The sequence below is a fragment of the Lampetra fluviatilis genome, chromosome 74 (genome assembly GCF_964198595.1).
Source record: "Lampetra fluviatilis chromosome 74, kcLamFluv1.1, whole genome shotgun sequence".
NCBI classification, from domain to species: domain Eukaryota; kingdom Metazoa; phylum Chordata; class Hyperoartia; order Petromyzontiformes; family Petromyzontidae; genus Lampetra; species Lampetra fluviatilis.
The window spans coordinates 1,497,582-1,510,943 of record NC_136348.1 but is presented as its reverse complement, the minus strand read 5'-3'; the positions used below and the strand labels follow the sequence as shown (position 1 = coordinate 1,510,943).

The window sequence follows — 13,362 nt, the reverse complement described above, 5'->3', positions numbered from 1 at the left end:
ATATGACAGCCTTCGCTGCTGTCGACGGGGCCAAGCAGCGAGTGTTTAACTCCATTGTTTCAGAATCCGTGTCATCACACGGCCACAGCGCCTTAGCCAAACTACATCTCCCGAACAAGGCAGCCTTCCCTATGCTGTGCATTATAGCAATATATTTACGGACGCACTTGAAGATACCAATTCGTCTTGAAAAGGCAGGCGACTTGTTCTACCAACACGATTTCAAATTTCTACCGAAATAAGTATGAGTTCATTCATGAGTAGTATTCACTAAGCCCCGGTTGCACTAACCTACACACAGTTATGATTAATCAAAGTAAACATTAGTCGCTCATCCCAGCTCAAACATGATCATACGAATTATTTCCAAATCCGTGTCGGGTCCCACGAGAATAGGGCACGTCCACAAACTCTCAAATTGTAAACTCACATTGCATACTCTAACATTATAAACTCTAAGAATATAACCTTTAAACTATGAGCTATACATTTCAACGCTTTAAAATAACACTACAAACTAGTGTCATAGTAAACTATAATGTTGTGTACTCGTATTACAGATTAGAACACCGTACATTGAATTGTGATATTCGAATCTCATTCGAATTCTTAGCTTCACACTCGTGAGTATGTAACATGTATGTAATATGCATGAATGTAATGTCTGTATGTAATATGTATGCATGTAATATGGACGTGCGAACCAAGGGTGGGATATGTGAAACGGAAGGTGCAGGATCAGGATGGGATTAAAATTATTTGAATAACACTTTGGTGGTATTAATATCAAGCTGTCCACTAATGGATGAATGTTCCATCTAAATGGAATCAAATAACAATATTCAGTATGAATATGTAAAATAATCGCACAAACCCAATATATATTAGCTCGAGCATCTACGAAGTAACAATATGAGGGCGAAGACCTGCAAGTTTATTCGAGTGTTGACGTTATTTTAGCTATATAGTTAAGTACACTGTATATGATAAGAATTCGTAGACAACCAAAATTATACCAAATTACGTCATAAATGAGTGTGAGCTAATTCTTCAGCAGTATTCGCTAAACACCGATGGCACGAACCTACACTAAGTTATGTTTAAACAAAGTCAACTTAAGTCGCTTAAATCTCAGCTCAGGATCATCTCTATTATTTCCATGAACGTGTGGGGTCCCACGAGAGCAGGGCCGGCCACAAAGATTCGGGCAGCAGTTTGAGCAGAAGCAGAAGTCGCTGCTTTGCCATCGAACGGTTTCGTAGCTGCTGTAGTTGCTTCTGTTACTGTTATATACGCAGCATGTTGATGTCCCGTGATGGGATAACGCCTTTGATGAAAAACTCTGATCCAACAAGTCACCTTTCTTGTCGAGACGCATTCTAAACACAATACTGTACTTAAATGTTGCTAAAATAACGTCTACACCCGATTCAACATGCAGTTCCACCTCGGCCATGAGCAACCCACAGCACGCGCAGAGGGAGGAGACCACGAGGGAGACGGCCTCAACTTGACGAGAAAGTTGACAAATTCACGGATGCCATCACCCAGCTGCTGCAACGCTTGTCGGATGAGATGCTGCGTCCCGCGGCACCAATCCGTCATCACTCCGGAGACAAACAGCGAGGCATGGTTTGGCCAGCCACCACCTCGTTTGCCTAAACGACTTTAATAGCTGCTCTCAAACAACACTGTCACCAATGGTGGTTTATGGGCTAGGCTGTTAAGCGGACAATCAGTCGTTTTGGGCAAGGCGTATGGGATAATACACACCTCTGTTATCCCATAAACACAATACACAGCAGCGGTAAGGCTGCCTTGTTGGGGAGATGTAGTTTGGGTAAGGTGCTTTGACTGGAGTTAGGCGATGTGACTGGGTTATCACACGGATTCCGAAAAGCAGCTTAGACGAAACGATCCACTGCGCTCCATCTCCCCACATGGACAACGACATTCTAAATTTTTAAAAAAATTAAAACATATTTTTAAATACATATTTGAAATAATGTGGTGTATATATGTTACCATGTGTGGTTGTTAAGATTTTTGTATGTGTATATATACTGTATATAGCATTTCGATTGTGTGTTGTAATTTTTATCATTTTTATCCGATCCTTGCACGGAGACTATACATACATATGAGCAGAGTGTGATTCTAATACGACCACACTGTGATTCTAATGCTTCTAATGAGATTATAATTCCTTACCTCCGTTTATATGGTTCTAAATTTAAACAATAGTTCATAGTCTTCTTGGTTCTTTCGGTAAAGTCACGTAGAAGGGACGTAATAAAATAAATCTCATTAGAAGTATTAAAATCGCACTCTACAGATATGTATGTAAATTATCTGTTCAATCGATCCGGGGGTCATATATGTGAACTGTGGGGGGTACAGGACAAATTTTAGAATAACAATATGGTCGTATTAGCATTTTACTGTGCTTGAATGTATGTTATGTGCAAATGAAAATCGTTAGTCGTAAATGCGAGGGAGGGGTTAAGAGGTGCACGTTAAATCCAGTGTTAACATTTATTTTAGCATCATATTTAAGGACACTGTTGTTGATAAGAATTCGTCTGGGCATGGCACATGCCTTGTTCTACTCGATCAACCAAAATTAGTACAATGTCGGTCATACAGGAGTGTGATTTCATTCATGAGTAGTATTCACAGAGCCCCGATTACACTAACCTACCTAAAGTTATGGTTAAACAAAGTAATCTTGAGTGACTTAATTCTCAGCTCAGACATGATCATCGCAATACTTTCCAAAAAAGTGTGGGTTCCTGCGAGAGCAGGTCCTGACTTCAAACAGCTGGGCAGCATAATCGGAAGTAGCTGCGTCGCCCTGAAAATGTGATGTTGCTGTTGTTGTTGTCGCTGCTGTTGTTGCTGCTGGAGTTGCTTCTGTTGCTGTGATATACGCAGGGAGGTGGTGTTCCGTGATGGGATGACGCATTTGATTAAAGCCTCTGATCAAACTCACCCGATTGACGCCCTTGATCGTCGCATTTGATCAACTCTTATATTGTAGACTCTCACATGTTAAGCTCTATCATAATGAAACATTATATTATATCCTATGAACTACAACCTATCCATTGTAACGCTGTAAAAATTAACCCGTCAAACAAAGTTTTTCACTATAAATCCTTTATATGCGTGGCGGCTAGAGTCCTCTCGTCCTATGGCTTGAGATTGCTGCCACCTAGGGGTCAGATGATTGCCTGCCACCATTAAGCAATTGGTAATTAAATATAATAATTTTTTTCCTTAAAAGTGTACAATTTTGGGGAAAAAAATTCACGAAAATAAATTGTCACGCACAACGAGTCTGTGTGCAAAATGTCAGCTCGATGGGATCACGGGAAGTGGGTAAAATAACGACTGAAAGATTTGCACGGTCGTAAGCAAGCAAGCAAGCGCGCAAGCAAGCAAGTGAACTTAATATAAAGGATTTAAAAAGAATATTACCTATTGGGTTTCACTCCCTCGTCGAGAAGGCCGCTCTCTTCCTTTTCTAAAGTTACATGCTAATTTCTCTGCATTCACTTTAAATCGAGGACAAAGTTTTTATTCAAAATAAGCGCACAATTACATATGCATGCATGAAGCACAATGGGCACATTACCCTTCGGTATGTTAATAGACATGCGGATTGTGCCTTCCAAAATTAACAATCGAATGCAAATAGTCTGAAAGACAAAGGATTGGATCCTAGGGGGGGAGTTATAAGGCGGCTCAGAAGCAGAGCTCAATGCCATTTCGAGAGGGAACTTGATGAGGTTGGACGCTCGACTCGTCGCTCTGCTGATCGCCCTTCAACCGCGAGACAACGCAGCCTGGCGAGCACAATTGCTGTGTCGACAGTTAGGCGACTTTGCGTCGGGAGAGTTCGTGGCGACATCTTCAGACGGGTTCTAGACATCGATTTACCGTGAATCTCCAAGTAAGTGTATATTTTCGCGGATAAAATCTTAAACGTGTTCGTCGTCAAATTAGTGGGATTTGTTTGCGTCTCGGTTAGACGCGAGAGTTTTAGCAGTTAACAAAATCCAAAACTCAACGCTAAACATCCTTGCGGCCGATAGCGTACTTTTGACTCGATAACACAGCTACTGTTACGACGCTCACATGGAGCAGAAACGCTCTCCACAGCCCCACGCACACGGAGGCAAGAAGCAATTCAATTGCTCTGTGTGTGGGAAGGCATTTTCACGGCCATCACATCTTCAGAGACACCAGAGAACACACACGGGCGAGAAGCCGTTCCTGTGTTCTGTGTGTGGGAAGGCATTTGCACACTCGTCAACTCTTCAAACTCATCAGAGAACACACACGGGCGAGAAGCCATTCCTGTGCCCTATGTGTGGGAAGACATTTGCACACTCGTCACATCTTCAGAGTCACCAGAGAACACACACGGGCGAGAAGCCATTCCTGTGCCCTGTGTGTGGGAAGACATTTGCACACTCATCACATCTTCAGCGTCACCAGAGAACACACACGGGCGAGAAGCCATTCTTGTGCCCTGTGTGTGGGGAGGCATTTGCACACTCATCTAACATGAACAGGCATCAGAAGGTTCACAATGATAGGAAACTGAAATCAAAAGTTGAAATTCAAGGTGCTGCAATGAGTCCTGAAGAAGTTTCCACCTTCGATCCCATGCAGTTGGATCCCGAGAGATGGCTGGATGTAATGGAGTGGCTCGAGAGTCAACCAGAGAGCTCGGGGTGACTGAAAACATATTATGTCACGTGGTTATACCTTTTAATCGGTATAGAGTACTTTTTGGTTATAATTTTGACCATTTTAGTTCTACAGTTTTTGGGAGAGTTTCGTGACGTGCACAGTGGTGTTTGTAATGTTATCGGATTACTTGCCGAAGTGGTGTGAAGAGCACTGGTTGTGAGAGGGTTCAATTGTAGTCGTTAAGTGTTCCTGTTGAGCTAAAGTTGGAATGCGTCTGAAGGTACATCTTTACTCAACATTTTAGCTTTTTTGATAGGTATTAATCGGCTTTAGATAGCCGGTTTTCAGAATGTACATTGATGGCGCGTTCGTTGGATATATGGCCTTGACTTCAACATAGACGCAGAGTGAACAAATGTGGTTAACTAATAAGGAAATCATGGGGAATTATATTTTAACGCTTTGGTATTCCTGGAACGGAAATGGTTTGCATTGTACTGGAAATGTGTGAACATAGGACATAATAAATATTCCCTTCGAGTTTTGACGTAAAAATGATTGCAGATGAATAAAAACGTATTTTTAACAAATGTTTGTACGGTCTTTATTTCATAATGTTCCTAGAAAAAACATGTTAAGAGATTTTCAGGTGGAGGATCTCCGTCACACAAGTGTGCCCTTAACCGGCAGCATCTTGGCTGTCTACCCGATTAACACGTGTTCCTTGAGGGGAAAGGTCCCCGCAGTTAATCCTTCATCAACGTACCAGTCCCTAATCCCTACTTATGTCGGGGATAAACTGTACTCTATAACATGTAAACTAATACTATAAACGATAACACTAAACATTAAACGATTATAAACTAGTGTATTAGTAGTTATTTTAATATCATTAGAAGCATTAGAATCACAGTGTGGTCGTATAAGAATCGCTAATATGTATGTATTGTGTACATGCAAGGATCGGATACAATTATTACAATTACAACATGGTCATATTACAATCACGATTTTCACTGCGATATGTAATCGAATAACAAAAGACGGAATATATTTGTATAAATACACGCACAGAATCATAAACTCATGAGATTATGAATCGTTACAATTATTATAACAATCAAAAATTGTGACAAAAACAAAATCCCACAATCAAAACACCACGCTCACGTGACGAATTCTTAAACAAACTGCAACACTCAAGTGACAGAACTCAACAAAAAAACGCCCAATAAAAAGAACAACATCAATGGCCAAATCCTAAAAACAGACAACACACGCACGTTAGTAGCTGTTAGAAGAAAACAACACCTAGCACCTTCAACTATACACATTATACATCCAACTCGTAAATGGGGCGGTATATGACAGCCTTCGCTGCTGTCGACGGGGCCAAGCAGCGAGTGTTTAACTCCATTGTTTCAGAATCCGTGTCATCACACGGCCACAGCGCCTTAGCCAAACTACATCTCCCGAACAAGGCAACCTTCCCTATGCTGTGTATTTTAGCAATATATTTACGGACGCACTTGAAGATACCAATTCGTCTTGAAAAGGCAGGCGACTTGTTCTACCAACACGATTTCAAATTTCTACCGAAATAAGTATGAGTTCATTCATGAGTAGTATTCACTAAGCCCCGGTTGCACTAACCTACACACAGTTATGATTAATCAAAGTAAACATTAGTCGCTCATCCCAGCTCAAACATGATCATACGAATTATTTCCAAATCCGTGTCGGGTCCCACGAGAATAGGGCACGTCCACAAACTCTCAAATTGTAAACTCACATTGCATACTCTAACATTATAAACTCTAAGAATATAACCTTTAAACTATGAGCTATACATTTCAACGCTTTAAAATAACACTACAAACTAGTGTCATAGTAAACTATAATGTTGTGTACTCGTATTACAGATTAGAACACCGTACATTGAATTGTGATATTCGAATCTCATTCGAATTCTTAGCTTCACACTCGTGAGTATGTAACATGTATGTAATATGCATGAATGTAATGTCTGTATGTAATATGTATGCATGTAATATGGACGTGCGAACCAAGGGTGGGATATGTGAAACGGAAGGTGCAGGATCAGGATGGGATTAAAATTATTTGAATAACACTTTGGTGGTATTAATATCAAGCTGTCCACTAATGGATGAATGTTCCATCTAAATGGAATCAAATAACAATATTCAGTATGAATATGTAAAATAATCGCACAAACCCAATATTAGCCCGTGAAATAATGAATCATTACAATTGCAATGACTCCGGACTCAGACTGCAGAGGGTTATTTTATTTAGCCTTTAACGCGGTTTCAGACCCCAGGCGTCACGATATAGCAACGACGACGACGAGACAGCAACCAGCCAAAACAGCCCCAAACCTCGTTCCTCCCCCTCTCTCATTCTCGACGTGAACCTCCGCCCACACTTGGTCTCGCCTTCCCTTCTCGAACTCTCTCTATCTTGTCCCTTAGTTGATGCACTGTCTTTACATCACCCACCTCTATGACCTCTACCTGACCCCGCCATGGGCGGAGCAACTTGGGGGACATACAGATATGTATGTAAATTATCTGTTCAATCGAACCGGGGGTCGGATATGTGAACTGTGGGGGGGGGGGGGGGTACAGGGCAAGAATCGCATTCAATTTTTAGAATAACAATATGGTCGTATTAGCATTTTAATGGACTTTAATATATGTTACGTGCAAATGCAAATCGTTAGTCGTAAATGCGAGGGAGGGGTTAAGAGGTGCACGTTAAATCCAGCGTTAACATTTATTTTAGCATCATATTTAAGGACACTGTTGTTGATAAGAATTCGTCTGGACATGGCACGTGCCTTGTTCTACTAGATCAACCAAAATTAGTACAACATTAGTACAATGTCGGTTATTCAGGAGTGTGATTTCATTCATGAGTAGTATTCACAGAGCCCCGATGACACTAACCTACCTAAAGTTATGGTTAAACAAAGTAATCTTGAGTGACTTAATTCTCAGCTCAGACATGATCATCGCAATCATTTCCAAAGACGTGTGGGGTCCTGCAAGAGCAGGTCCCGACTACAAACAGCTTGGCAGCAGAATCGGAAGTAGCTGCGCCGCCCTCGAAATGTGATGTTGCTGCTGTTGTTGTCGCTGCTGTTGTTGCTGCTGTAGTTGCTTCTGTTGCTGTTATATACGCAGGGAGGTGGTGTTCCGTGATGGGATGACGCCTTTGATCAAAGACTGATCAAACTTAACCAATTAACGCCCTTGATCGTCGCATTTGATCAACTCTGATATTGTAGACTCTTACATGTTAAGTTCTAACATAGTGAAATATAATATTATAACCTATGAACTACAACCTATCCATTGTAACGCTGTAAACGAATATTACCCATCGGGTTTCACTCCCTCGTCGAGAAGGCCGCTCTCTTCCTTTTCTAAAGTTACATGCTAATTTCTCTGCATTCACTTTAAATCGAGGACAAAGTTTTTCCATTTATTCAAAATAAGCGCACAATTACACACTGAGATGCACTTACATATTCATGCATGAAGCACAATGGGCACATTACCCTTCGGTATGTTAATAGACATGCGGATTGTACCTTCCAAAATTAACAATCGAATGCAAATATCCTGAAAGACAAAGGATTTGATCTTAGGGGGGGAGTAAGGCAGCTCAGAAGCAGAGCTCAATGCCATTTCGAGAGGGAACTTGATGAGGTTGGACGCTCGACTCGTCGCTCTGCTGATCGCCCTTCAACCGCGAGACAACGCAGCCTGGCGAGCACAATTGCTGTGTCGACAGTGAGGCGACTTTGCGTCGAGAGAGTTCGTGGCGACATCTTCAGACGGGTTCCAGACATCGATATACCGTGAATCTCCAAGTAAGTGTCTATTTTCGCGATTAAACTCTTAAACGTGTTCGCCGTCACATTAGCGAGATTTTTTTGCATCTCGGTTAGAGTGTCGTTCTTGTTTTAGCAGTTAACAAAATCTAAAACTCAACGCTAAACATCCTTGCGGCCGATAGCGTACTTTTGACTCGATAACACAGCTGCTGATACTACGCTCACATGGAGCAGAGACGCTCTCCAAAGCCCCACGCACACGGAGACAAGAAGCCATTCAATTGCTCTGTGTGTGGGAAGTCCTTTTCACGGCCATCACATCTTCAGATACACCAGAGAACACACACGGGCGAGAAGCCATTCCTGTGCCCTGTGTGTGGGAAGACATTTGCAAAGTCATCACATCTTCAGAGTCATCAGAGAACACACACGGGTGAGAAGCCATTCCTGTGTTCTGTGTGTGGGAAGGCATTTGCACACTCGGCAACTCTTCAAGACCATCAGAGAACACACACGGGAGAGAAGCCATTCCTATGCCCTGTGTGTGGGAAGGCATTTGCACAGTCATCACATCTTCAGAGACACCAGAGAACACACACGGGCGAGAAGCCATTCCTGTGCTCTGTGTGTGGGAAGAAATTTGCAAACTCATCACATCTTCAGAATCATCAGAGAGCACACACGGGCGAGAAGCCATTCCTGTGCTCTGTGTGTGGGAAGAAATTTGCAAACTCATCACATCTTCAGAGTCATCAGAGAACACACACGGGCGAGAAGCCATTCCTGTGCCCTGTGTGTGGGAAGAAATTTGCAAACTCATCAAATCTTCAGATTCATCAGAGAGCACACACGGGCGAGAAGCCATTCCTGTGCTCTGTGTGTGGGAAGAAATTTGCAAACTCATCACATCTTCAGAGTCATCAGAGAACACACACGGGCGAAAAGCCATTCCTGTGCCCTGTGTGTGGGAAGAAATTTGCAAGGTCATCACATCTTCAGATTCATCAGAGAACACACACAGTCGAGAAGCCGTTCCTGTGCTCTGTGTGTGGGAAGACATTTGCACACAAGTCACACATCAACAGGCATCAGAAGGTCCACAATGATAGGAAACTGAAATCAAAAGCTGAAATTCAAGGTGCTGCAATGAGTCCTGAAGAAGTTTCCACCTTCGATCCCATGCAGTTGGATCCCGAGAGATGGCTGGATGTAATGGAGTGGCTCGAGAGTCAACCAGAGAGCTCGGGGTGACTGAAAAATATTGTCATGTGGTTATACCTTTTAATCCGTAACGAGTACTTTTGTGTATAATTTTGACCATTTTAGTTTTACAGTTTTTGTGAGTTTAATTCCGTGCACAGTGGTGGTTTGTAATGTTATCGGATTACTTGCCGAAGTGGTGTGATGAGCACTGGTTGTGAGAGGGTTCAATTGTAGTCGTTAAGTGTTCCTGTTGAGCTAAAGTTGGAATGCGTCTGTAGGTACATCTTTACTGAACATTTTAAACGGGTTTTTTTTCAAGTATATAGCTTTTTTGATTGGTATTAATCGACTTTAGATAGCCGGTTTTCAGGATGAACATTGATGACGCGTTCGTTGGATATATGGCCTTGACTTCAACATAGACGCACAGTGAACACATGTGGTGAACTAATAAGGAAATCATGGGGAATGAAACTTCAACGCTTTGGTATTCCTGGAACGGAAATGGTTTGCATTGTACTGGAAATGTGTGAACATAGGACATAATAAATATTCCCTTCGAGTTTTGACGTCAAAATGATTGCAGATGAATAAAAACGTATTTTTAACAAATGTTTGTCCGTTCTTTATTTTACAATGTTCCTAGAAAAAATATGTTAAGATAATTTCAGGTGGAGGATCTCCGTCACACAAGTGTGCCCTTAACCGGCAGCATCTTGGCTGTCTACCCGATTAACACGTGTTCCTTGAGGGGAAAGGTCCCCGTAGTTAATCGTTCATCAACGTACCAGTCACTTATCCCGAAGTATGTCGGGGATAAACTGTTCTCGATAACATGTAGACTGTAATACTATAAACGATAACACCAACGATTAAACGATTATAAACTAGTGTATTAGTAGGTATTATAATATCATTAGAAGCATTAGAATCACAGTGTGGTCGTATAAGAATCGCTAATATGTATGTATAGTGTACAGCAACAACTGCAGCAGCAACTGCTGCAGCAGCAACACAAGTCTGACCTTAACCGGCAACGTCTTGGATGTCTCCACCATCAACATGTGTTCCTAGAGGGGAAAGGTCCCCGTTATAAATAGTTTAGCATCGTTCCTTTCCCTAATTCCGAAGTATACTGGAGATCACTTGTACTCTAAAACATGTCAACTGTAACGCTTTAAAGATAGCATTAAACATTAAACGAGTATAAACTAGTTTTTTTATATAATTTATAAGACCGTTAACGGAGGGACAGTATTAGAATATCTACACTCTTTGGTTCTTTCGGCAAAGTCACGTAGGTATAAATAAAACAAAATAAATAACGACGTTTCGGACGCAACTCAAACGCCCGAAACGGAGGAGGGAAGCCGCCCCGTGGAACACCTGTTGGAGACCCTGCGAGAAGCCCGAGGCCGAGCATACCCGCAAGGGGAAGCCGCGCATCGGCGGCAGGAACAGGGCACCCGACCACGCATGGAACCCCCCTTATTCCTGACAGGCGCTAAGGTGTGGCTACACACTCCTCGCGTCGGGGCCGGGCAGGTGGGGAAACTGACGTCCTACTGGCGGGGACCCTGGACCGTGGTGCGGCAGATATCCCCCTGGACGGTACTAATTTATTGCGGGGAGAGGGATCGAGAGACGGTGGTCAACGTCCGCCGCTTAAAACCGTGGAAAGCGGCCCCGGCGAGAGAGAACCCCGTCACCCGAAGGCCCCGAAATCCCGGAGTACCCGCACCCCTCGTGCTGGGGGGCCTCGCACCCTACATGGGCCCCGCCGGGCCCCCGAGACGCCCCGACCCCGCCAGGGGACGGCGCGGACGACGGCCCCTAAACCCCTCCGCTTCTGAGTTTGTACCCCAGCCCGCAGGTACCGAGGGACAGGGAGAGCCGCTGGAGTGGAGGAGGAGGCCGCCGCAGGAGCTGCAGAGGACGGAGCCACCAGCCCCGAGACCAGCCACGAGGTCCGGACGGACCCCCCGGACCCCGCAGCGTTTCCTCGTGGGCGCGGCTCAAGCAAGGTGCTCCAGTCAACCCGGGACGGGGACCAGCACCTCGGGGGGCTATGTCATGCCGCCGCCACGAAGCCGTTCAGCAGGCGCCCCATCTCCGACCTCGCCACCACCAAGCGACGGAGCCGACCCCGCGTCCCCCTCACCTCACCTCACATGAACACACCCGCACGCATTTCCCCCCCCCCATAGAGCTCCGAGGGGAGGTCACCTGGCCGACCGGTTTTTATCCGAGAAGCCCTTATCGGGATTAAACTTTCACGGTTTCCGGCAACCTAGGGAATTGGACGACCTCCCCCGACGCTACTTTGCACCGCGGCGCTGCGACCGGCCTTAAGATTGCAAGGTCGCAGCGAGGGGCCACTCGGCCACCGCGGGTGAAACGCATCCCACACACCCCACACACGCAAGTATCGATGGGGCAGGCAGAGGGAATAAGCATTGTGATGGAGGAGCATCATTAGAAAACACGCAGCGCATCTGAATTGCATAATCAGGCACCCCCGCACAGGGAGCAGAGGGACGGCATAATTACGCTCGGGCACGCAGGCACCATTGTTAGGGAAGTTAAAGGATAAGGCTGTTAGTATGACTAATCGGGAGAGCGGGGTCACGCGGGGAGCCGTGCACAAACTCCCACGGCGCACCTTTGTGACGGACGCCGCCGCATAAACTGCGATAATGGTGGGGCCTGCGTGAGAAAGGGATTGATTGGAATTTGCGCCGCGCAGGTTGAGCATTAAGTAGCATATCAAAAGCGCCCTGAACCGCGGTGCGCGTGCCAGAGGGTCGCGAGCCTATTGTCCAGAGCCGCATTCCCTTTGAGGTAGGGAGGATAAATGGGGAGCGCAAAGGGGAAATCGCGCTCTTACTCCTGCGCCAGGCGACCAGACGCAGCTCCAGCTCTGCCTCCGGACGTCCGCGCGACGTGCCCCGACGGCATAGAGGAAAAGCCACAGGACGACCGAATACTTCGACCCGTGAGTAGCAAGGTGACAGGGTATCGTAAGCCGATAAATAGGGAATAGGTCCAGGGGAAGTAGGATAGGCCAGCCTCGTCGACTCATACTGACATAACATTAAATTACCAGGTAGCAGATAATAAATCATTAATAGCGAAGCGTGGTCTCGCGTGATCTTGTCGTGCAGCGTGAGCGTGTGGGGGCGCGGGTGCACACAGTGGTTCGCCACGTGAGTGAGCGCTGCGCGGAGCTGAGCGCGTGGGGAAGCGTGTGTACGCAGTGGTTCTGTAGTGCTGCGGCTCGCCTCGGGGGAGCGCTGCGCAGAGCGGTGCGCGTGTGTTCACTACGTATATGATACAGGTGTGCGATCACAACGTGAGTGCTCCGTGGTGAGTGGGTGCCGCGGGGAGCTGTGTGTCGGATACGGGTGCGCATTGGTAACGTGGTTATTCGACGTGGTGGCGAGTGCCGCACAGGGCTGTAGACGGGCGCACGCTCGCAGCGTGCGAGAGCTTTACGTAGCGGCGTAAAGAGGGGGAGTATGGCGTTTGTTTGATGATGCCGTGCGCACGTATGCTTGCAGCGTGGGAGCGCTGCGTGAAGCCGTATGGGTAGGAGC

The 13,362-nt window shown here is 45.3% G+C and overlaps 1 protein-coding gene across 1 annotated transcript in view; it reads left to right on the top strand.

Moving 5' to 3' along the window:
* LOC144953340 (uncharacterized) overlaps positions 1-13,362 on the top strand; it is a gene marked incomplete at its 5' end in the record, with an annotated part of 276,268 nt that overhangs the window by 196,786 nt on the left and 66,120 nt on the right. Inside the window, 2 exon segments of the mRNA XM_078883903.1 lie at positions 4,165-4,551; positions 8,864-9,648. Of these exon segments, the coding sequence (XP_078740029.1) occupies positions 4,165-4,551; positions 8,864-9,648 (1,172 nt within the window).